Source organism: Podarcis melisellensis, assembly GCF_964234715.1.
Source record: "Podarcis melisellensis genome assembly, chromosome: 8".
NCBI classification, from domain to species: Eukaryota; Metazoa; Chordata; class Lepidosauria; order Squamata; family Lacertidae; genus Podarcis; species Podarcis melisellensis.
Genome location: NC_138540.1, coordinates 72,648,670 through 72,674,785, shown reverse-complemented (window position 1 = coordinate 72,674,785; position 26,116 = coordinate 72,648,670). Strand labels below are relative to the sequence as shown.

Below are 26,116 nucleotides of genomic sequence, written 5' to 3'. Positions count from 1 at the left end.
GGGAATTGGTACCGGTAGTCCCAGGAATGAGACTGGTTGGCAGCAAATGGGTCTTCAAGGCCAAGACAGACCAGAATGGCAAGGTTGTCAGACACAAAGCCAGATTGGTTGCCAGAGGTTTTTCACAGGTACCAGGACAGGATTACCACGAGACCTACTCACCCACCGTCAAATATGAGAGCATTCGGCTAATGCTCAAGATAGCTGCAGAGGGGAAACTGCATGTTTCTCACCATGATATTAATACAGCTTTTTTGTACGGGATTTTGGGGGAGGAGCTGTATATGCTTCCACCTGATGGAATGCAGATACAGAAGGGAATGGTCTGTAAACTGCGGAAATCCTTATATGGTCTCAAGCAGAGTGCCAGGTGTTGGAACACAAAACTCACTGAGACATTGCTTTCTCTAGGTTTTCACCAGGGCAAAGCTGATCCATGTGTGTTTGTCAAGGAGGAGGGGCAAAACAAACTGTATTGTTTATGTTTTGTTGATGATCTTCTGATGTTTTGGAAGAATCAGGCTTTTTACCAAAGCACCCTAGCTCAGCTGAAGGAGCACTTTGACATGAAGGATCTTGGTGAGGTATCCAACTATCTTTCTCTGCAGGTGGAGAGGGACCAAGCAGGTAATTTTCTGGTACACCAAACACAGAAAATTGCTGATGTATTAACCAGGTTGAATTTGGTTGATGCAAACCCAGCAGACACACCGATGGTGACAGGTTACCAGGTAGATAGTACTGCTGAAGCGTTTTCTGACACTACGCTGTACAGATGCATTCTAGGCAAGTTGAATTTCATTGCTAGATGCTCAAGACCTGACATTGCTGTAAGCACTAACCTGCTTAGCAGACATGCTAACAATCCTACTGTTCAGGATTGGAAAGCTCTGAAGCGCATAGCCCGCTATCTGAAAGGGACTATGCACTACAGGCTGAGGTTCACCAGTCAGAAGACTGGAGGTCTTGAAATCTTTGCAGATGCAAGTTTTGGAAGTGACACCACGGATGGTACAAGCACTTCTGGAGTGTGCTACATGTACAACCACTGTCTGTTTGACTGGTTGTGCAAAAAGCAGACAACAGTGAGCCTAAGTTCCTGTGAAGCAGAACTCAATGCTCTGTCATTTTCACTCATGGATTGTGAATGGTTGATGCAACTGTTTAAGGACATTGGGGTTTCTGTGAAATGTCCTATACAGGTATATCAAGACAATAGATCCTGTTTGGCTTTGCTGAACTCAGAGAGTTGCAAGCAAAGAACCAAGTACTTGCAGATTAAGCTACATCGTGCAAGAGAGTGTATTCAGAAAGGACTGATTCAGGTGTCCTACATGCCAGGAAATGAAATTCCTGCTGATCTGTTGTCTAAGGTTGTTAACAGAGAACAACTTAAGGTTTACGTACAGAAGTTGCAATTGGGTGAACCACAGGTACTACAGGTTACACGGAAAGGGGGAGGATGTTAGGATATTTCCGTTCCACCTTAAGAGAGAGCAGGCTTGTGAGTCACAGAGTCTGCGCATGTCCTGTTTCTCAGGATGTTTAAGTTTGCTATTGCTTTCGTTTTTCTCTCTCTGCGCCAGAACACGCTAGCAGTCGGTCATGTTTTTCTTTGTTCTGACCAACGCTGAATAAACATTCTAAATGATACTCTCCTGAGTGCAACTTTTGCTGTGTGAACTCTGCTGAAAGAGTGTGCACCAGCCCAGGAATGTGGCAGGAATGTTTCTGAGGCTTGGTGCCGCTAATTTGTAGATACTGCGTGACTACAGAGATCAACAGATCGTCCGGAGACGACGTGAAGGCAGTGATGGCCTTTGTCTCCCTGGCAGTATCCCAACATAGCGTTGATGGGGAGGTCTTGTGCAACAAAGTGGTTCTCCAAAAGACTCTCTTTGCTAAGAAATAAGGATGAGTCACGGATCAGAGATGAGTGGAAGTGTTTTGAAGAGTATCTCAGAGGGTATTATAGTCACTTTAACCTACAAGTAGGAATGAACATGTGAGCAGCAGATAACATTAAATAGAGGAGGATTTGAGATGAAAATGGGTAGAATAATAGATTATGCAGCAGACAAAAGGCTACCCAGAATGCCACGGAGAGATGGATTGGAAAGTCTGAGGATAAGAGATAATGATGAATATTGTTTGGTGTTTCTTTAACTTGCAAAAATGCATTATTATTATTATTATTATTATTGACAACAACAACAACAACAGACTCTCTTTGCAGAGAACAGCAGCTGACAACATAATATCTGCCACTGGCTTTAAACATGTGAGGTGTGGCTCATTTTTTTATCTCATGCACCTCGTCTCTGGTCTTTGCACAGCGGTTGCACATCCTGCTTAATCTTTACATGCTCTGCAATGTAAATGTTAGCACACTGGTGACTTTAAAACACACACAGAGGCCACACATCCAATTCAACTGGAGCACAAAAATGATTTGAGTTTGCAGATGCTGGTGGGGCTGACTCAGCATCTGGAACCAGTTTTCGAAGCCAGAGTTCATAATCTGGAAGGAACTGGATCTTTCACACCCCAAATGGCATTGTCTGCTCTGCACGACAGGCAGAAGCTCAACAGGTGCAGCTTCCCCAACACATGGAAAATATGCATAGCAGTGTTGAGAGGAAAGTGCTGCTGCTTGAGGCATCAGGGCACTGCCAGAAGAGTCTTTGCTTTCCACTGTGACAGTGAAGGGGGTCAAGATTCAGAAGGCATGACTTTCATGTAAGATTAAGCCTTAGACCCTCTGTTCATCAAAGGCACACATGCACACACACATGCACACACGCATTCCTGCATTTCTTGACTTCAAAAAGCACGTTCAGCTCCAGTCACTCAGGGAACAGACAAAGGAGAGCAGCAACGAGAGCACAGCCATTTTATTGGTACGCCATAATCAGCCATGGCTCCAAGCCTATAGGGGGCAGCAGAGGGATCTTTGCAAACATTTGAGTACATCCTATCTTGACACCGGTGGATGAGGAGGGGGCTCTCTTGAGTTGCAGGTGGTCTCATCTAGCAAAAAGAGACAGAAACATTTGTACTGAACAGCAGATCCCTACTCCTGCCCGTTTTAGCAACTTGCTAATTTTTTCTTAACAGCCTCTGCCACATCCCCACCCACACATTATTAAGGGAACATTGTGACAGCTTGAAAGATTAAAACACCAGCCTAGAATGAGCATGTCACCTGACCCGGTAGAGGCAGCTTCCAGTATCCTTGTCCATAAAGAACAGTGCATGTGTGTAGGGATCTTTTAAAAAATGTAATACAGTGCTGGATTTACGTATAAGCTAAACAAGCTATAGCTTAGGACCCCACTCTCTTGGGGACCCCCTAAAAAATTAAAGGAAAAAAAAACTGGATGTACATTTCCAAAATATAAGATAAACAAACAAATAAAATAAAACCTACATACAGCAACAGTCTTTTGTGTTGTGTAGGCTCCTGTGATGTATGTAATGGGCCCCGCCTGCTAGCCTGCTTCCTAAAATGTCACTCATTTCTATATATAGGGTGCCTACATTCTGCTATTTATAATTATTAGTAGTTTGCATCATATATTTACACCTATTATTATTTCATGTTATAGCAAGTTTCTAGCGACTTGATTATGAGTCTTTGTAAACTGTGTTTCTAAAGGAACTTTTGTTATTGCCAAATGCCAGTGTGTTTGCATTATTAAGTTTGTTATGAATAAAAAAATCATTTTAAGTTAGAGCTTCATAATTATTTCACTGTTAACATACTTCTTAATTGTATTTCACTATTAAAATGGTTGTTCTTAATTGTATTTCAGTTTAACAATTACTTTGATAAACTTTGTTATGTGCAAATGGCTTTAGATACCTATTAGGTCCACAAATTACCATATAGCATATATTCAACAACAACAACAACAAACAGCGACAATTTGTTGTTGATGAAGGACAGCTGCACATATAAAGGACCCCATTACCTTCAGGAGCTTAGGGCCTCATCAAACCTAAATCAGACCCAGTATTATTAAAATAATCCACACATTTATTCATTCATTCATTCACACAAAAACACCCCTCTCAAAGGACACTCTGGCACTTACTCCAAGCATTTGCTCTTCTCCGTTGTGTCTCCGATCACAATCTCATCCACTTGGAACACCCATCGCCCCGGAAACTGCACGTTGGTGGTTTGTGTGATATTGAGAACACTGGGGGTGCGTGATGCTGGGATGTTGTAAAAGTTTTTCTTGTCTCCACTGTCAAATCCAGCCTAGGGAGTGGAGAAAGGATAAAAGCAACGTACTGTACTGTCCAACCCCACAGAATAGGAAACATTCTCCTCAGTCGCGATCCCTTTCTGTATATTCATGTATGTGTGGAAATGTTTGGTTGACTTTAACTCCTAGTAAATTCACAAAAATGTATAAAACATGCTCAAATGTTTGCTGGAAATGTAAGGAAAAGAAAGCACCTTTTATCATATGTGGTGGAATTGTAAGGTAGCAAAAGGATTTTGGGAAACGATATATAATGAGTTGGATTTTTTTTTTAAAAAAATAACCTTTGTTAAAAAAGCCTGAAGCCTTCCTTTTAGGAATTCTAGGTGCTGAAATCCCACAGGAGCAGAAAAGGCTATTTATGTATGCGGCCATGGTTGTGCGGATGTTACTGGCCCAGAGATGGAACGGAGATAAAGTTCCTACCATGGAAGAATAGTAGATGAAGTTAATGGACTATGCTGAAATGGCTAAAATGCGGAAAGAGTCAGAAATCAGGAAGACAAAAATTTCAATAAGAAATTGGGAAAATTTATAACTTATCTTAAAGACCATTGTAAACAGTTAAAGTCGTTAGTAGGATTGGAATATCACTTGTAGTTTAAGGCTGAATGCTGCACATAATGGAGAGGTAAAAGATTTGGCTTATCATAAAAGATATGGGAGGAAAGGATTAATAATAGGACCCACCAAGGGGAGGATGGAAGTCCAGGAGATTCCTTGGAATCTTGTTTTTATGTTTGATATATTTTTGTAAAATTTTAAGTTGAAAAACCAAATGTATATACATTTTATAACCCCTGCCGCTGCCTTTTTCCCGCCTCACGGCTCAGACGTACTACCCGTATGCATAAGAATGTAAGGCCAGTGGCTCATCAAGTCCAGCAAAATGTTATCACACTGGCCAACCAGATGTCTATGGGAAGCCAGCAAGCAGGTCCTCAGCGCACAGCACCTGCAGTTCCCACAAACTGGTCTTTGGAAGCATGAAGTGGAGGTAGAAAATAGCCATCAGGCTTAGGAGAGTTGCTGATGGCTTTGCTCTCCATCAGAGGCCAACTTGTGAAGGAGATTTGGAGGGGGGCGATGACGCATGCATGTGATGTCAGGATGTTGGGAGGAGCTAGGAGGTGGAGCTGAATGTGGCGGCAGTGTGGCCTCACTGGCCAGTGGCTCCTCCTCTCTGGTGCTCAGCCTCCTCCTCCTCTTCCGACTGCTGCCAGTGGCTGGGGGCTGCTTCCCCCTGCCTTCTCCTCCTCCTCTGCAGCAGCAGGAGGAGAAGAGTCCCAACCAAAGAGGAGTGGCAGATTAAATTAATGGATTATGCTGAAATGACAAAATTTACTGGAAGAAACCACGGAGAAACAACTTTTAATAAAGAATGGGGAAGATTCATGGACTATCTGAAAAACCTTTGTAAACAACAAAGCTCATTAGCAGGATTAATCTAAAACAAGCTGTTAAATAATAATAATATATAATAATAATTTATTATTTATACCCCGCCCATCTGGCTGGGTTTCCCCAGCTACTCTGGACGGCTTGCAACAGAATATTAAAATACAATGACCTATTAAATATTAAAAGCTTCCCTTAATAGGGCTGCCTTCAGATAGCTTTAAAAAGTCTGATGGGAGGGCGTTTCACAGGGCGGGTGCCACAACCAAGAAGGCCCTCTGCCTGGTTCCCTGTATCTTGGCTTCTCATAGCAAGGGAACTGTCAGAAAGCCCTTGGCACTGGACCTCAGTGTCCGGTCAGAACAATGGGGGTGGATGTATTTGTTAAGGAAAACACAGGGAGTAAGTAATCAATAGAATTAATTGGGCGGTGCATGCTACCAGCATGAGTTTGACTAAACTGTGGGAGGCAGTAGAAGACTCTGGCGTGCTCTGGTCCATGCGGTCATGAAGAGTCGGACACGACTAAACAACAACAACAATTGGGAGGTGCAGTAATGAAAATTAAAGCATAAGAAACCACAGAAGGAGTGGGGAGGGAAGTCATACTATGTGTTTTTATTGGAAAACTTATTTAATTTGTATGATTGTTAACAATTTCAAAAATTGAAAAATAAAATTTATTTTAAAAAAGGAGGAGGAGGAGGAGAAGACGGAGACACGACTGGCCTCCCTCAGCCCCTGATTTTTTTAAAAAAAATTATTGAGGGGTCCTCAAAAGAATGAGGATTAGACACTCTTTGAAAGCCATCAAAGTTGGTGGCCATCATTGCCTCAAACAGGGAGGGATAGAGAACCTGGAATGTCATGTTGAGCAGCTTGGGAGAAGGGCAGGACATATCTGTAAATAACAACCACCCAGGCTCCAGATCAGGGCAAATATCTGTATGACGGCGGGATAACTGCAGCAGAACCTTCAAGAGTGGGTTTTTAGGTTTGTTTGTTGTTGCACTGGCAACTGAAAGCTGATTTAGCAATAGCCAGATGTGATTGTGTGGTTGCTGTGAAATAGCCCTAAAGCACGTTATAGCCACAGGCATATGGAACTAGCTGCAGAATTCGGTTACCGAGAATTCCAGCTTTCATTTAGAAAACATAGAAACACCACAAGCAAACCCTCAACTTCCCTTATTGTTGGATGCCTGCTTCCTGAAATTGTTCAAGCAAAGCTCTGCACATTTCAAAAGCTAGAAGCATTAATGAATCAGATTTCCAGCGATCAGAGGTCAGAAATGCCATGCCCTGTATAGTTCCTTGTTCCTCCCTCGAGTTGCAGAAGCAGAATAAATGAAAAAGCAAAACCTTCAGAATAAATTCATGGATAAGAGGAGCATGCAATTTCCCTCATTCTGCGTAATTAAATTTGGGTTGTGGAATCCAAGTTCATTGCCACCGCATTGGGGTGCAAAATAGTTATTGGACTTAGCACAGGAAAAGTAAAGCCCTGGCAGTAGAGACCCCTCCCTTGCCAAAAAACCCATCACAATGAAAATCCAGGACCCGCCCCCCAGATATCAGCAATTAGTGCTGGGCCAATTTTTGCCATAACTGCTGATATAACTGGAACAAAAATACATTAACATCTTCAATTTCTTTCCAATTAGTGAGTTAATGGGCTGACATTCAGATAGTATTTTAAGACAGCCTTCCTTAACCTGGTGCCCTCCAGCTGCTTTTGGATTGCAACTCCCATCAGCCCCAGGCCACATGGCCAGTGATCAGGGATGATGGGAGCTGTAGTCTAGTGGTACGTGGAGGACACCAAGTTGGCGGAAAGCTGCTGTAGGTTATGCATTGCACTTTACAGTACAATTTCGACATTCATGAAATCACTCGGGATGGAAATATTGATCTGTTGGACTGTTCACGTGGCAGTTTAACTCTGTACATGGATAGCCTGCTGTTTCTGATTTCAGCAAGGCAGCTTATACCCATCACCCTCAGGTGGTTTCTCCCATCTGATCACTCACAAAGCCAGGCCTGCTTAAGAGCAGAATCAGCTCAGATGCATACAAAGCATATCTGGATATCATGGTGAAGCATCCTTTACAGGGAGTTGGGTCCCTTCCAACTCTACAATTCTATGATTTTAAAGTTACATGCTAAGGGCTTAGCCACACCTCCGTTTACTCTACTGCTGAATTGGAACAAATGGCAGGTTTTCCATGGATTGCTGTTTGTTCAGATTTAGTGCTAAATACAGGGTTTTCTTGGGGGTGGGGGGAGGTTTGGGGCAAAGGCACAACCACTTAGACGCATGCCTAGAAAATGTGAGATGAGCAGAAAACAGCTCAGACCCATGCTTCCTAGGCATGGGAGAAGCAGGAATGCGGACGAGCTCTTAATCTGTCCATTAAGAAAAAGAAGAAGAAAAATCTGACCCCCTCCATTCATACTTAAGGGTTGTAGCCAAGTCAAAGTCACTTCCCTGTATACTTGTTCCCCAGGCAAAATATTTTGCAGCAGCGAGAAATTGTTGCACAAGAGAACACAGAAGCAAGTTGCTGGTAATTTTGCTGAGCAACAAGTTCTCACTAACGCAACTGTTGCACTGCACTTCTCCCTTGTGTTGCAGAGTCCTCCATTGCACAGAATGAAAACTCGCCCACCTGCTTGTGCAGACAGAGAACATTGGATACAGCCCATAATGATTATCCCAAACACCTTTTGTTTTGTTTTAATCTCAATTTAAAACACATATTTTGATACTTTTGGTTTTGCCCAAAAGCTCTGGAGAAGCATGAAACCCAAAGGATGTTCCGAACCACATGCTGGTCTGGGAGGTCAGAGACCAGGTCAGTTTCATATCGGAATCTGCAAAGGTCAGATTCCCTCAGTGTTCCTATTCAGATCAAATACCTGTGCAGGGGTTCCCCCAAGGCCTGTCCTGGGATGCCCACCGCTTGCTATCCCGGTTGTCCACTGGATATCAGCATAATTCAAAACGATGAAAGCTATTTCGTTATTGGTGGTCAAGACAGCCTGGAAAGTGTTGGTCTGCAGCAAAAAGGAAAGAGACATGGGACTGTGGACAGTACAAAGAGATGCAGCTCTGTCTCTGGGGAACACAAAGTAGGAGGGCGCCATGGGGGAGTCCTGCTCTTCATCGAGAATGATAGGGAAACCATGTAGATTAGGGACAGAGGAACCTGCGGTTTTCCAGATGTTGCCACCCCATTGACCACACTGGCTGTGGATGATGGTGGCTGGAGCCCAACAACAGGTTTCCCATAAGTTCCTCTTGTTACCACATTTTCACATTGCATATTAAGGGTTAGGGCGGGGGGGGGGGACCTCAGACCCAGGGACTGAACGTTACAAACCTCTGACTTTTGTGTGGATGTGTCATGGACTGGCTGGATGCAGAGGAATGGTAGGAGGCACCAGATGGGTGGTAGGACAATGCTGAGTGGTCAGGGAGAGTAGAGGCATTTTTGGCAAGTGTTGCTTGTAAGGTTTCATCTGCTGAAAGTCCCTTTTCTGCACCACCCAGGGCCCTATCATCTCCTGCAGCTGGCTACCCTAGGTCAGGGAGAGGCCTACCTTTTTTGAAGCACTTCCAAAGTAGGCGACACGGTCCCAGGTAGCAACCAAGGCCCAGACAGCCGTGAAAGACATCTCTGGGAAGTACTGGTTGATATCTGCGGTGCAGCGGCTAAGCACTGCAGAGTCCTGAGTCTGTCTCCAGAGGACATCCCCGCCTCTAGTATTGTCAACATCCCCCCAATAGGGGGCGACAAAGGGCGACCCCAAATCCAGAGGGAAAGGGTCGGGTGTGTACTGTGAGACATTCACACCAAAGGAGACCACCCCGTTGTTGTTGACCTGAAGAAAGGAGAGAGATACAGGTGTGAATGACAGCAGGTAGGTAGACTGAGAGATATAGGGTTGGCGTCATAGGAGCCAACTCCTAGAATCTGAGGTCCCTTCAGCCCCCCCTATTAAGATATTTGAGGGGCTTGGGCTCCCCCAAAGTTGATGGACATTGCCATTCAAATGGTGTGTGTGTGTATGTGACATCATGTGATTTATCATGCAGGATGGGGCTTACTCCCCCCCCCCAATATTTTATTCAAGTTGGCACCCCTGGTTGGTTGACTGAACACCTGCCAACACTGACCTCAGAAATGAGGAGAGTCAGTAGGGGGCAACAGTGATGGTGAGGAGGTAGAACCTTGCTGAAGGTTCCTTGAAACCTGGAACCAGCAATGGATGGATGCATAGATGGACAACTAGATTAGATAGCAAGACTGAAGATGGGCCAGTACAAGGCAGCCTGCTAGATCTGAATGACAGGTGGGCATAGATCTGCACCACCCACTCTTCTGGTCAAGAAACATGTAGACTGGGTCTTTGGCCAGGCATTACGTACGTAGAGTGAGCTGTACTTTTTGCCATAGAAGCTGAAGGGCACTGCAGTGATGATCTTTGTAGATGTCCCATCATCTGACTTGGGGTTCTTTGTGTCACCCTGTGCAGTCCCATAAGGGTACATCAATGATTCTAGAGGAGAAGGGAGCATCTTGTTAGAGCCCAAGCCAGCAACTCATTTTACAGAAGGCCCCCAGGGGAGGAGGGAGGGCTATGTGTTTGGCCAACCTCTCCTCCCTCTATCTGGGTCTGAGGCTGCATAAAGCGCACAAACGTCACCCAAAGGATCTTGGGAACTATGGTTTGTTAAGGGTGCTGGGAACTAGCCCTGCAAGGGGGTGAACTGCTATTCCCAGGATTCTTTGGGGGAAACCATGTGCTTTAACATACGGCATGTATACAGTCTGAATGTGTCCTTTATAAGAAAATGCTTAGGATCTCCCCCAGGGTCAGGAAGCCAGCAAAATTCTTCTTCAAACCTCCCCATTGAACATGGGAATTGGGGATGGAATCAGTGGGGGTGGAGGTGCCTGGAATCCTCCACCACACATTCTTGCAATGTTTGGTGGAGTAATGCCTGGATGTTTTATAAGTGCCCTGCCATTCATTTGTTCAAGGCAATTCCTCAGCCCACATTCAGGCTCATGAGTCAAGTGGATCTTACCACTGGAGGCATCGGCTGGAGAGGTCAGGGTTGACCCTAAAGAGAAGCAAGAGAGAAACCATCAGATCTGTTTCATGTTTACAGGCATACACAGGGAGAGACAAGAGTTTTTAATGCAGATTCCAGAAGTGTTCTATTGACTTTCAAATCGAGATTTGATCTAGGGGGTCTTAGTTGACCACAAACGTAACATGAGTCAACAGGGTGATGCGGCAGTGAGAGAGAGAGAGAGAGAGAGAGAGAGAGAGAGAGAGAGAGAGAGAGAGAGAGAGAGAGAGAGACCCAATGCTATCTAGATTGTACTGTGCGTCTGCTGGTGCATTTCCACCACCCTGACCTTTTTGCCCCACTGTTCTTCCTCTTCCTCTCTCTGCTGGTAAACAGTAGCAATAAGATTGATGCCCCCCACTACTGAATATGCTATCTCATCCAAGGCTTGCCAGAAGACAACACAACCATCTAGCCACACATATACCCTGTAACAAATCAGTGAAGCCCAAGCTACCATGGCTGGCAAGAGAACATTTTCAGTGTACTTCGCAGCTGTGGGACATATGATTCAGATACCTAAAACATTGTCTCACCCCTTATATACCCAAACTGGCCTCTGTACTTTGCAGGAGAGGGCCTTTGCAAATATTATCTCATCAGGAAGCCCATTCCATAATAGTTAGGAACTGGTCTTTAGTGCAGTTTCACCTACCTATTGGAACTCCCACCAGACAGATGCTGTTGTTAATTGTCTTTTCAACCCTTTCCCAGCAAGATTTTTCAATGGCTATTTCTACCCTGTCTTAATTTTGTGATAAGAATGTATCTGTAAATTCTTACCATGGTTTTAAAATAGTGTTTATATATATATATATATTTATTATTGATGAAGTTTTTGTGGTTAAACCTTTTGGGGATGTTGTATCGGAAGGGATAGCTCAGTCCGTACAGCATGAGACTGTTAATCTCGGGATTGTAAATCTTAGCCCCACATTGGGCAAAAAGAGTCCTGTGTTGCAGGGAGCTGGTGACCCTCGCAGTCCCTTCCAATGGTTCAATTCTATGATTCTATAAAATGAAATGATAAGAAGAGCCCCATCCTTCACAGTGTTTGAAGAAGACCTACCTTTATCAAATGATTTGATCTGAGACACAAAACTATATGGGCTCATCAGCAGGATCACGCCAGAGTGCCAAAAGTCCAGCACCTTGGCTCAATCCTGCTGATGAGCACAACATGCCTTTGCATCTGGCACTGGTGCTCTGGGCTCGTAGAGAAAGTCAGCAGTCAGGAAGGCTGACAGACATTGAGAAGGCCCAGCCCCTTGCCCAGAGATTTTAAGGAGGCTAAAGACACCTTGGCCCCCTGCGGGTGGGGCAAGTAAAGATGCAGATAGGAAAGAACAACCAGGAGACATGAAATGTGTTCCCAATAGTTCCATGAAAATCAGGTTTTGTATTCAAGTCCTTTTAAGTCTGGCGCCAATTGCAGGGCCAACCGGGATTGGTTCTACACTCAGCAGCTTCTGATCAGAGCTCTGGAGTGGAGATGATCCCTGCCATAAAAGCATGGTTTGAATTTAGTGCCAGCTTCTAGACCCACTGGGTCATCAAGCCCCACTGGGATCAACTGCTCCACCACACTGCAAAGGAAGAAATGTCTCACTGGACATTTTGGTGACCTTAGGTGTCTGCCATGCATTCCACCTGTCAAAGTAGCCCACCAGGAGTGGGGGAGCTAAGGAATTGGCCCATCGGGCTGAAAAAGTCCCCCACAACTTGGTTTCTGTACTCCTGATTTTGTACAATACCCCCCCGCCCCCAGCCACTTCCACAATTGCTGCATTTCCTTTTTGTAAAATTGTTCTTCTCAAAATAAATTGATAATTATAAGTCATCTTGTCTATTTTTAACTGAAAAGTACGGCAGAAACGTTGAACGAAACAACAAACTTTTAAAACTCCTCCATGCATTGTGAAGGTAGCTGTAGTAGACTGCTGCTACAAGGTCAAGTCAACCCAAAACTGAACCTACTTTTACAATAAGATGAGGCTTGATCTGCCATTAATGGAGAAAACAGCCCAAAGCAAAGAGCTGGCTTCTGAGTCTCCTACTTACCCACTGCCAGCAGAAGGAAAACAGATAGAGTTTCCATCCTGGCTGCTCCTTTGCCCTGGAACTGCAGCGTCTTAAGCGTATTTCAGGTGCCTTCTATGCCTCCTCCAGCCAAGAAAGGATGTGTGGGGTGGATCTACACCTGATATTTATCTTGACCCTGCCTTCCACACCTAGCTTGACAAAAAGAGAACAAACAGTTCTCATAAGGAAAGGGGACCTTAATCAAATAGCAGGCCGTTTCAACAGTCTAATCCCATTGAATTTCTTTGCACAACTTGTTTTTTGGTGAGAAATGGGCCAACACCACAAAAGGCACAATAGTCTCCTGGGTGGAGTCGGAGTGGGGGTGGGGGACGTCCACAATTGTGTGCATAGGCAAACAAACCTAGCACCAAGAATGTTCTAGGTGCTGCTCAGGTAGCAAATTGATGCAGAGCATTTGGAGCATCCGGTTTACTTTTGACAGGCAGAATAATGATGGGTGGTGAGGTAGTGTTTGGAACAGGGATGCCACACAGACTTACATCCCACCCCAGCTAAGTTTGGAGGCTTAACATACAGGTTATTTGAATGTGTTTTCCCAATTCTCTGACTTCCTCTACACTAATCTGCCCTAAACCACAGGTTTAGCGGGTGGCGCTGTGGTCAAAACCACTGAGCCTCTTGGGCTTGCTAAACACAAGGTCAGCGGTTCAAATCCCCACAATGGGGTGAGCTCCTCCTGCTCCGTCCCAGCTCCTGCCAACCTAGCAGTTCGAAAGCACACCAGTGCAAGTAGATGAATAGGTTCAGCTGCGGTGGGAAGGTAAACAGTGTTTCTGTGTGTTCTGATTTCTGTCACCGTTCCATTGTGCCAGAAGCAGTTTAGTCATGCTGGCCTCATGACCCAGAAAGTTGTCTGTGGACAAATGCCGGCTCCCTCGGGCTGAAGCGAGATGAGCGCCACAGCCCCAGAGTTGCCTTTGACTGGACTTAATTGTCCAGGGGTCCTTTACCATTTTTTACCTAAACCATAGTGAAACCATACTCTCCAACATTTCTCCAATGAAGATAGCGATATCTTAGAGAGTAAATCCTATTGAACTCAGTGGGACTTAGTTCTGAGTAAAAATGCTTAGGTTTGCTGTGTAAGCAGGCTGCCTAGTCTTTACACAGTTACCTGGCAGTAAACTCCATTGAATACAGTTGGGCTTCCTTCTGAGTAGACAGTGTAAGGCTCCATTTACAATAAAGGAATCAACACTCCATGTGTTTTCTAAAAGATTGCTGGCAACTGAAAAACTGCAATTAGAGAATTTAAAGTGGATTGGTGACGTTTTCCTTCAAAATGATTGGAAGGGCTTTCTGCACCAGCTTCACTAATTTCCTTCATTCATTGCAAGTATTTTATTTTCAGTAGAAACAGGAATCCACTTTTGCACCTCCACATACCACTTTTAATTGTTCTCCAAAATGTGAAGGGGAGGAAAAAGGAAAAAATGAGACATTCCGGGATGAAATCAGAAACCAGGACGGCTTCTATAATTCTGGGACTGTCCCTGGAAAATAGGGACACTTGGAAGGGTATTGTTGAAACGTGAAAAACACGTTACCTCATTTACGTGCCCGAACATCTCCCAAACACTGGAGCAAAAGCAGATGACAATATCACTTCTGCTTGGAAAAAAGTCATGGACCTTTGTTCTTCTGCTACTGTAGACCCCACCGCCACTGTAGCACTGCAATGGAGTCAACATCCAAATGCAAATTGACCCTAAATTTACTACCCCCAACCCCCCCCATGAAAATTTGCAAAACAGCTGGCAGGTTTGGTAATGCAAAGAGTTTTATCTTTATTTATCATCAGCCTAGATCTTTACATTTGAGGATCCTGTCTAGTCGTTTCTATCATCTGGATCTGCTTGCCAGGAAAGCAAATTTGCCTGCTTTCTTTTCAAAAGAAAGAAAAATGAAGCTTGTTTGATCATGTCATCGCATGTGTTGACACATTCTTAGTCATCAGTGAAGTTTTTGTCCTCATGTCTCACCTGACACCTGGACTTCAATCCCCAGCTTGTTCTTTGGTTAGCCCTTAATGCAAATCCAATTGAACACCATGAAAATCAGTGGACCTTATCTCAGCTGAGCCTCAAAACCTTTATGCTAATATTAACCAACATTTCCCTAATTCTTGCAGGGTGATAGATGTGCCTTTATCCCCAAATGCCATGATGTCTCCTTGCCCGAGACATAGGAGGTTTTGCATGCAGACAGTTCAGTAAATGACATCACCAGGTTGGGCTGAGGAAACCCTACAGAGCTGCTACCAGTTGTGATGGAAAAGTTTGTTTTTGCTGGGCAGGTTGGTTCACCAAGTGTTTTCTTTTTCTTTTTCCCTGCCAGCAAATGGTTAATGAACGGCAGCTTATGATTGGCCTGGGTTCCAGGAGGGGGAGTTGAAAAGGAGAAGATTTTGAGAGACAGTTTTGTAGGTTGAGAGAATAGGTTGGGAAATAGAGAGAGTTGGTTCTGGGTAGAAACATCCACTCTGAGGAATGTATCACAAGCTAGAGAAAGGAGTCTCTGAGCTTAGTGTGAAGGACAGTGTGTGGTGTCTTGTTAGAGTAATTAAAGGTAAAGGTAAAGGAACCTCTGACCATTAGGTCCAGTCCTGACCAACTCTGGGGTTGCAGCACTCATCTTGCTTTACTGCTCTGGTTTGCCAGAACTGGCTTAGTCATGCTGGCCACATGACCCAGAAGCTGTACGCCAGCTCCCTCAACCAATAAAACAAGATGAGCGCTGCAACCCCAGAGTCAGTTACAACTGGACCTAATGGTCAGGGGTCCCTTTACCCTTTACCTTTATAACAAGTGAAGGGGAAGGAATTTGTTTTAGTTTGCATTCAAATGTGCATCTACCAAATTTGCATTTTTATATACCTATGGCACTATTCCAGCAAGTCTCTCCTCTCTCCTGGCTGCTTCAAGTCCATTTTTTTCATGTCCTGAGGGACTTCGGGCCTACAGGAACGTTAATTGCAAGCAACAAGCTTTTGCAGGCACTCTGTTCAGAAACAGACAAAATAAAAGTGAGAAGTAGCACAAATCAGAAGATTCCTGCAGAAAGGCCAGCTGCCTTTGGACTGCAGAACCAAAGGGAGACACACTCTGCCCTCTGTAAGTGACCAGGGCAGCAGGGGCCACTGGAGACCCAGCAATACAGCTGCAAATAAAACATTTTAAATGTGTTTGTAAAGTGCATTATACAAATGTAACACTAGATGGTGATGGCGAGCTATTGCAAATTCAATATACAGTGGTACCTCGGGTTAAGTACTTAATTCGTTCTGGAGGTCCGTTCTTAACCTGAAACTGTTCTTAACCTGAAGCACCAATTTAGCTAATGGGGCCTCCCACTGCCACCGCACGATTTCTGTTCTCATCCTGAAGCAAAGTTCTTAACCCGAGGTACTATTTCTGGGTTAGTGGAGTCTGTAACCTGAAGCATGTGTAACCTGAAGTGTATGTAACCTGAAGTGTATGTAACCTGAGGTACCACTGTAGTTTTCAAAACTTTTTTTAAAAGAACATTTTCACAACGTTTTTTATATGTGACTAGATTCCACCTGGGAGTCAGTGATAGGAGTCAACTCCAAGGCACTCAGTCCTCTTTGCCCCAAATTGACTGTGCCAACCCCCCCAGCCTTTTCCTCTTCTGCATGGGAGTGCAGGTAAGACTCCCGATCAGCCACCTGCCTCCCTCTCTCTTGGGGTGCCCCCACTCTTCTCCAAGTGGCCTTCGCCTGGATCTGAAACCCTGCAAACCCACCAAGGAAGGGACTTGGCTGCCACCACCTGCTGGCATCTGGGTGGGAAGAGGAGGGGCAATGTGGGGGCTGGGCCTGCCATCATCCGAGCCCCCTGGATCAGCCCCTCAGCGCTGAACCCAGCCCAGGAAGCATCACCTCCTGTGCCCAGATGCTACTGCTTGGGCCCCAGAATCACTAGACGATGGAGGAAAGTGATGCAGCCTCCGCTGGGCCAGGGGCCCTCTGGATTCGTTCTCTCCATCTGTACTTCCAGTACATTTTGGCTGGGGTGGCGGGATTGCAGCCCCCCCCCCAATATATAACTCAAATTGATGCTACTGGAGTCAATAGACCTCGGCTCCTAGGGAGAACATGCCAAAGGAGAGACTCAGATGTCCTGATCCATAGTTGGCTGGAGTCATGAGAAACCATACAGAAGAAAGGTGGGATATAAATTTAAGATGTCACTTTTAAAAGGATCAGCTGCAGGGACCTTCTCTCTCTCTCTCTCTCTCTCTCTCTCTCTCTCTCTCTCTCTCTCTCTCTCTCTCTTCCTCCCAGTTCTGCTCTCGCTACCAGAAAACAAAACTTGATGGAAGAAGAGAAAGTGCCCGCTAGTCCAGGGATGGGAACTCCTGACCCCTCTATCTAGTCATTTTGATATCTGTCCAGACCCCTCCCTTCCCCAGACATGCTCTGTCCATCCTTGAGTTCTTTGGCCTTCATGGAATGTATCCTTTAATTATGATAAAGCCTCTCACTTGCCCTGGCAGAGGATAGAGTGAAGTTAAGTGTGTGATGGGAAAGAGAAAGCTCTGGCTTGTTCCTGGCTGGAACGTAGCCCACTCCTCAAAGGGAAAAAAAGTCCCATTCATTGCTTCACCCACTTTGCCTCTAGCCACACCTCTGGGACCACTGGCAAGTGCCCCCCCTCAGTTTTTCATTTGGATCATGGGATGAAAAAGTCCCTCCCCCCAAAGCTCTAGTCTCTGCCCACAGCCAGAAGGCAAGCAAGACCTCCAGTATCAGAAGATGAGCCTAGTGGCCATAAGGGGATATAAAAGACTCCTTATAACGTCACCACTTTGTCAAGTTTATCTCTCCATCTTTCCCACCTGCTTCCTTTTCCTCCTGAGATTTCTGTGTTAACTTGCAAGCCTTTGTTCTGTCGGGTTGTTATGCTTGCCTCTTGCAGCAAAACCAACAGAGAGTCCTACAGCATTTGCAGGATGTGGGCAGGGGAAAGAGAGTTGGTTTGGTTCACATTTTTATGCAAACCTACCTAATCTGCAAGCCTGGAAACAATACGCGAACTTAAACACAGCTATCTTTCGAGATATGAACAGGGAAACATTTTTTGGGGGGATGCAGTTCTCCAAACAAAGAAAGCATATGCAAATGAGTATTTTGACTGGTGACCCCTATCCCTGCCAAGCCAGGCATGGGATTCCAGGGGTCTTGGCCCTCAACCATGGACTGTGGTCCTTTAGAGAAATGAAGATGTGGTGGAGGCTGTTGTACCTTTAAGAAATAGGATTTATTCATGTAGTTACACCTGAGTTTAGATGGAGGGGAGTCCAGATTTTACAGCATGGTTTCGTTCCCCACAGCACTGGAGTCCAAGGCATCTCTACCAGACAGTCTTCAGCCAGCCTGCCCAAAATGGATCTCAGTCGTTGCTCTCAACTCTTTTTCTTCCCAGCACACCTTCCGAATGACCTTTTTTTTCCTGCCACCTCACGCCCAGTTACCCTGACAATCTTCTAAACCCCCTATCTCTGTTCACACCTCAGGGCAAGGGGGAGGGGCGAGGACAGTTCTTTTGTATTGCCAATGGCCCTCAGTGGCCCTTTATTGTTTCTTAATGGGTTTAGCTTGGCCAGGTCATTTTTAATTTTTTTTTGCATAGGCTAGCCCATGAATTCCTGCTTTCATTTCTCCCTTCACATCCCAAATAATCAAAATCCTACCATTTATTAATTTCTAGGGTTTAGGGCACCCCTGCAAACTTATAACAGTATATTAGGGGAAAGTGCACATAAAAATGCCTATATCCCTATTATATTAGGGAAACTTAGGCCAGTTTGCAAAAAAGAAATAAAAGGGGGGGGGCGGAATTTGTTTTTTTTTTTAAAAAAAACAAATTTGTCAACAAATACTGACAAATTTCAGTGAGGACTTAGGCTGAAAAATAAGAAAAACAAAAACCAACCTATTCCTCTATCCCTAGTAGCACCTTAAAGACCGACAAAGTTATAATGGTGTAAGCTTTCAACGACTGCAGAGGATTTAATCAGATGCATGAAGCACGATCCTGAGTTGCAAAACAAGCGCACATATACAGAGTGTGCATGGGATGGTCAGAAGGAGATAAACTGCTGAAAAGTACAGATAGTGGTTTTTTACAGGAGCCTTCCTAAAAAGAAACGAAAAAGAGAAACTGTTACCGTGAAATTGGAAGGAAGGGTGAGAGACCTCCACCCCTCCCCGAGCCTTGCCTCTCCACACTATGAGGCAAAGGCAAAGAGCCTCTGCTGCACATTACCAAATGTAGCAATTCACTGATAAATGTGTCTATGTACTGGCTCAATGCGAAAACTTTAGAAATTCATAAGAAATCTGAAGGTATCTGAAGAAGTGTGCATGCAAACGAAAGCTTATACCCAGAACAAACTTAGTTGGTCTCCAAGGTGCTACTGGACAATTTATTTTTATTTTTATAAGAAATCACATTGTTGTGTCAATCATCTCAGTTCCAATGGCATTTAGGACCCAGGGAAGTGAGGTATAAGGGGAGGGGTGAGTGATCCCACCATGATCCTGAGATGTACAGTCACTTTGGCAGGGCCTTCCTAAGGAGTCATGTCCGGTGATATCCTGCCCCAAGAGTGTCAGACAGACAACCATCTCAATCACAGTGCCTACCCACTCAGGGACCAGGGAACTGTAATTGATTTCCTTTGTACAGTGGTACCTTGGAAGTTGAACGCAATCTGTTCCGGAAGTCCATTCAACTTCCAAAACATTTGGAAACCTATGCTCCTGCAGCCAATTGGAAGCTGCTTCGGACGTTCGGGTTCCAAATAACGTCCGCAAACCAGAACAGTCACTTCTGGGTTTGTGACGTTCGGGAGCCAAAATGTTCGACTCATAAGGCATTCAAGGTACAACTGTACTGTGATGGAGTACATGTGAAAGACTATATTTGAGTGACAGGGGCATGCCTGGAGCTCAGGTTCTACCTTAGACCACAGCTGTTCTGTGACATATCTATGATGTCTTGATGATGCTTTGGGAAACGTATTATGGAGCTCCTTCCCAGGGGAAACCTGGCAGTCCTCCTCTTTAACTGCACTCAGGAGATCTGCCAAGACATTTTTGTATTTGTCCAGGCTCCTGGAAGATACTTTAATGAAGGTTTTGCACTATGAACTGCTCTTTGCAGTACGGCACAGCAAGGACGGGGGAACATCCTCAGCCTGCGGGCTGTGTTTTCTCATGGGCAACCTTCTGGGTGTGTGTTGGCAATGGATGCAACTTTAAATGCAGAAGACCAGCCACGCAAGAGTTGGAGGCGTCAATATGCACAGCCATCCATGTAGGTAAGAGGCACTATTACAACGGACACGTTCCAGCCAAGCAAAAGAAATGGAGGCAGATAAAGCACAGTCAGTGAGGGAAGTGACTTGGGGAGAGTCTATAGAGCCAGAATGAGAGGCCTAGAAGGCTGCATCGGTACCCAAAGCCTGAGGCTTCTCACCCTTGCATTGGCCAGTGTGGCGGTGTGGTTAGAGTGTTGGCTTAGAACCTGGGAGTCCAGGGTTCAAATCCCCACTCAGCCATGAAGCTCCCTGGGTGACACTGGGCCAGTCTCTGCCTCTCAGCCTAAACTACCTCACAGGGTTGCTGCGGGGATCAAATGAAGAGGGGGAGAACTATGTACACCATATTGAGCTCCTTGGAGAAAAAGCTGAGATGGAAATGCAAGAAATAAACGAACTGGAATGTGCTGACCAGGATACAAGTTTAACACATCCAAAAACACACTACTTGCTTTTATGTAGTTTAATTATTGTTATGTGCCTTGGGGAGAGTCAGGCTGGGATACAAATTTAAATAATCATGCAACAATTAATCTTGATTTGAACTAACCATCCAGAACTTTGGCTTCAGGTCCCTGGTCTCTTCCTAAGAAATGGCAAAGGTTCCCGATAACGCAGTAGTCCTCTGAACTGGATAGAGCACGTTCCCCAAACCACACCACACTTCTGAAGGTGTTGCACAATGCCAAAAACTGAATCAGCCCTTTTGCATGAGAGACATGGTCCCCTAAGACTGCTCCAGCCCCTTTACAGGGACTTGCATAAACTCTGATGTTGCAAGAGGCCAACGGAATCTGAAACATTTACTTGAATGCCCTACGGTTCACCCTGCTGTTAAGCACCATATGAAAACATGCAAATTCAAATTCTGTATTGCTTTCGTCTGCAACCCCCGGTCCTGCACTGTCCTGCACTGCAGATGCTAATGAGAAGATCAGCCTCCAATTTTGAAAAATTAAGGATGATAAACAGAACATTTAGTTGCACAGCAGAGCTCTGAAGCAACAGTGGAAGAGGACTGATGGCAACCTCAGTATTTGAGTCTGTCTCCCTCCTCCTCAAATCTCCAGCAAATGAAACACTGCTAGGTCAATCTGCACAGGCAAAGACAAAGTAGGGACCACAATCAAAGCAGGTACCAGAAAATGGTTTAGTAACATAGGAAGATGCCTTATACTCAGTCAGGCCATTAGTCCATATGGCTCAGTATTGATCACACTGACAGGGAGCAGCTCGTGTCAGGCGGGGTGTCTCTTTCCACCCTATGTGGTGATATCATGAACAGAACCTGGGACTTTCTGCATGCTAAGCATGTGCCGTGCCGTGGAGAAGCACAACCACAATCCATTGCAACACACTCCTGAAACGGACACCACAGTTCCCCAAAATTGAACCACAGGTTGAAATGAACCACAGCTGCCTAAAGTTGCTTCATCTCCATAATGTACAGTTCCCTAAAACCATGCCAGTCCTTTTCAAGCAATGGATTGAGCAACCCCCGATGTTGCAAAGAACTGAAATCAGAGGTGTTTTCCAATGCACACTGTGTCCTAGGGACTTGTGCCTATGCAAATCCTACCTCGCAAACTGCAGTAAAATGGCACAACTCTTTTATTGACATGTGCACAAATCTGGGGTGGGGGGTGGGGCATGAATATATTGTCCTCCAGATCTTGTGGGTGACAAGGCCTGTCGTCCCTTGCAGTTGGCCATGCTGGCTGGGGCCAGGGAGCGTTGTAGTTCAACAGATACCAAGGGGAGCTAGAAATTCCCCATTGGAACTTCCAAGTGGAGCCCATTGCTGCACAGTGCAGCTGATGCCCTGCTTTCATCAGGAATCAATGCTGCCACAGCTTGACTTCAAGCCAGGACTGCAAAGGCAGAATTCGGAGTGCAGCTGGAGTCCGCACCTGATGCTTCCTTTGAAGTCGACTCACCTGATGTCAAGGCTTCAGGGGACCCTGTCCCTCTCACGGTGGGATGCCAAGAAGCAGAAGAGTTCTTACCATGTAGTTTATTCAATATTCACAGAGAGAGAGAGATGAAGGAATGCTGTCTCTCTTAGATAATGGCGTTGCTCCAAGTAAAGTCCTACCCCCTCCATCCCTCCTATTCTACATCACCCCTGCACTGGCTGATATGTGCTTTCTGCCTCTGAGTTTTCTGTTCTGTTACTCTCAAGTCACACATTGTTCTGGGAGGGGGGGGGGCGTCAGGAATGCTTTCAAGAAACACTGAGTCTGTTAGCTGTCTCTCCCCTGGTCTCCTTCTTCCTGCTGCTCTCCCAATATTTCCCAGCTCCTCCCCTCTGCAGCCTCTGAACTGTGCCCTTCTGCAGACCACTGTTCTAAATCTATACTGTCCTCCTCTTCTTGGGAAGGTGCAGGAAGGGGGGGGCGGTTCCCACCATTCCTCCTAAGTCCATCCCTTGACACCTGACACTATATGCATGGCATTGACAAATGGGTGACCCCATGCATAGCTAACAGAGAGTGAGCAGAAGCGAAGCTAACTGCTCCGGCACCTGGAGTGGTGCACATGCTGTGCACCTGGGGGTGGGACTAGCCATCTGTGGGGGAGGGGCTAATGACACTCGGGGCAGGCCACACCTACTTCACCCCCTTCCTCTGCCGGTGAGGGTGGGCCAGTCTCCCATCAACTTGAGAGCAGGGTGGGAAAGTTCATTCCTGCAGTGTTGAATACCCTGTGTGCCAGTGTGGTGTAGTGGTTAAGAGCAGTGGACTCGTAATCTGGTGAACCGGGTTCGATTCCCCGCTCCTTCATATGCTGCTGCTGGGTAACCTTGGGCTAGTCACACTTCTCTGAAGTCTCTCAGCCTCACTCACCTCACAGAGTGTTTGTTGTGGGGGAGGAAGGGAAAAGGAGAATGTTAGCTGCTTTGAGACTCCTTAGGGTAGTGATAAAGTGGGATATCAAGTCCAAACTACTACTACTACTACTACTACTACTACTCTTCTTCTTCTTCTTCTTCTTCTTCTTCTTCTTCTTCTTCTTCTTCTTCTTCTTCTTCTTCTTCTTCTTCTTCTTCTTCTTCTTCTTCTTCTTCTTCTTCTTCTTCCCTGTCCAGCTGCTGTTGTGCAGAGGCATCAAGGCCAATAAGTGCTGCTTCAGGGGTGGGGCATTGCGGAGGAAGGAGTCTCTAGTGACATCAGGCAGGAAGAAGGAGAGGTCAGGCGGAAGAGAGCACCCTGCCTCCCATATCTAAAGCATCCACCGCCACCTGCCTCAACCCACCTCCAGAGAAGACACAGCTGACCTCTTGTGGTTTCTCCTTTTTTCCTAACTTCTCCTTCCTGTCTTATGAGAGTCCCAGATCACTCTGGGTACCCAGCCTGACCTACAGTGCTCTAGGGCTGTCTCAGTCTGAGTTGGCCAACACCCAGATCACCCCAAATCTGCCTGATTTGGTTTGGGCCTTGGGCAATTCCAGCGCACAGTTCTAACGTTTTGTCAGACGTATGGTCCCCCAGCCCATCAAATGTACTGTGGAGAGCAGGAGGTTCAGTCCTGCTGGGTGCTGCTTTGCGAGTGCATTCCTATCTGCCTTTGATGGAATGTGGCACTCAGGATGAAAAAGAGTTCTGTACCCCTATATCAAGGTCATGCCCCCCGAAAAAGGATAACCATAACCCCCCTTTTCCGCGCCTGACCCCCCACACATTTGTACTCAACACCCATGGTGGGGAAAGGGAAACACTACAATTCCTGAGAAACTCCTGCTCCTTCTATTTGCCAAGGGGAAGACAAAAGCTTTCCTATTAAGCAGCTGGGGAAATCCCCCACCAAGGACCACTTAAAGATTTGTACTCTAATCTCAACAACTGCTTTGTTGCACAAGAATTCCCCTTTGTTATTTTTCACCTCCAAAGTTCCTGCTTGCCCTTCATAAGAGCCCCTCTTCCATTTCCCACCCTCCCAGTCAAATCCCCACATTCCTATGTTCGAGAGATCTCGGTTGAGGTCCACTCCACACCTCTTGAGCAATAGCTCCTTTCTACGGACTCTGGATCAAACCTGAAGGAGGCTGGTAAAAAAATGTTTTTTTTCTTGGTTTCCATTAAGCTCCTCTCCCTCTCCCTCTTCTGTCTTTATTATTTCCACACTGTTTTTTGGGGTTTTTTTTACACCATCTGCACGATCCATTTAAAGCATGCCCAGTGTACTTTTAAAGGACTTATTTTCCCCAGATAATCTTAGGAATTGTAGTTTGCCAAGTGTGCTTGATATTGTAGCTTTGCGTTGCTTCTGAATGCTCAACATGTCTTTTATTGCCTATATTGGCAATATGACATGCATTCAGGTACTTGAAATTCTAACCTGGTGCCTTGTTGCTCATTTGCTGTCCAGGAAATCTGAATTTTGCCCCAAAATTTTGCATAGATGAGATCACATGTTAAGTGTACAATACAGTGGTACCTCGGGTTACATACGCTTCAGGTTACATAGGTTTCAGGTTACAGACTCCGCTAACCCAGAAATAGTACCTCGGGTTAAGAACTTTGCTTCAGGATGAGAACAGAAATCGTACTCTGGTGGTGCAGCAGCAGCAGGAGGCCCCATTAGCTAAAGTGGTGCTTCAGGTTAAGAACAGTTTCAGGTTAAGAATGGACCTCCAGAACGAATTAAGTTCTTAACCCGAGGTACCACTGTATAGGACAGGACACAGCCCATGGCCAGAGATTATGTGAGTTATAGTTGCAAACATCTGGAGTTGGAGAAAGCCAGTGAAAGGTAACGTCAGGATTGTTTAGCCACCAGTGGGCACTTCAGTGACTCCCATGCATGCATAGTGTGAAGGTGCAAAACAATGGCTAGTGCCTTATGACAGACTTGCTATGGGTGCTGTAGGAGGGTTGGATCCAGATTAAGAGGAAGGGTAATCATTTAGAGGTAGAGCAGCTGATTTCCATGACAAAGGACCCAGGTTCAGACTCCAGCAGCTTCAGGTAGGCCTGTCTTGGTGTAAGGCAGCTTCCTGGTTCACCAAAAGTTGAACTCAGTTCCCACTGTAATTGATATGGTAAGTGAGTCATGACATAAGCCCCATATGTTGCAACGGGAACAAAGCTCAATGAACTTAGTGTGGATCTAGCCTGGAGCATTTACTAGTGTTGCTGTGATCTCTCTTCTTTCAGGTGGCATTGTTTAGCTTCCTGTTTTGCAGATGGAAGTGTGCAGGTTGACCACACACACACACACACACAGGGTTGGCCCTTACAAGAGAGAGATGCAGGTGGTGCTGAGGTCTAAACCACTGAGCTCTTGGGCTTGCCGATCAGAAGGTCGAAGGTTTGAATCTCCATGACGGGCTGAGCTCCCGTTGCTCTGTCCCAGTTCCTGCCAACCTAGCAGTTCAAAAGCACACCAGTGCAAGTAGATAAATAGGTGCAAGTGCAGGAAGGTAAACGATGTTTCCATGTGCTCTGGTTTCCATCACAGTGTTCCGTTGCACCAGAAATGTTTTAGTCATGCTGGCTACATAACCCAGAAAGCTGTCTGTGGACAAACACCGGCCCCCTTGACCTGAAAGCGAGATGAGCGCCACAACACCATAGTCACCTTTGACTGGACTTAACTGTCCAGGGGTCTTTTATCTTTCTTTTTTCTTTTTTTACCTTACAAGAGAGTTACTGTTTTATAAATGCATAAATTAGATCTCTAAGATGTATAACAGCCTGCAAATCAGAAGGCTTCTGATAACATCTGAATAGTGATCTGCAGGTATTTACCTTGGGCTAAACATACACAAGATCAGTTTCGGCCCCTGAAGATGTGTTTTGTGAGAGGTTGGCCGCCATGGTGAATGGTTTAGAATCTGCAACCACAG

At 45.5% G+C, this 26,116-nt stretch overlaps 1 protein-coding gene across 2 annotated transcripts in view; it reads right to left on the bottom strand.

Annotated features, from left to right (window-relative positions):
* Nucleotides 1-2,876: 2,876 nt before the first annotated feature.
* The window catches only part of LOC309375241 (sushi, nidogen and EGF-like domain-containing protein 1), a 41,928-nt gene continuing 18,688 nt past the window's right edge, over nt 2,877-26,116 (bottom strand). The window contains exons 1-7 of one of the 2 annotated variants that reach the window (XM_081920844.1): nt 12,877-13,000; nt 10,768-10,803; nt 10,105-10,235; nt 9,276-9,557; nt 8,592-8,729; nt 4,098-4,267; nt 2,877-3,030 (exon numbers count right to left, since the gene is read on the bottom strand). In XM_081920844.1, coding sequence (XP_081776970.1) covers nt 3,027-3,030; nt 4,098-4,267; nt 8,592-8,729; nt 9,276-9,557; nt 10,105-10,235; nt 10,768-10,803; nt 12,877-12,913 — 798 coding nt within the window. In that variant the 5' untranslated portion in view covers nt 12,914-13,000 and the 3' untranslated portion in view covers nt 2,877-3,026. Of the gene's footprint in view, nt 3,031-4,097; nt 4,268-8,591; nt 8,730-9,275; nt 9,558-10,104; nt 10,236-10,767; nt 10,804-12,876; nt 13,001-26,116 lie in introns of those variants that run through there. The other variant, XM_081920843.1, reaches the window with a different exon arrangement.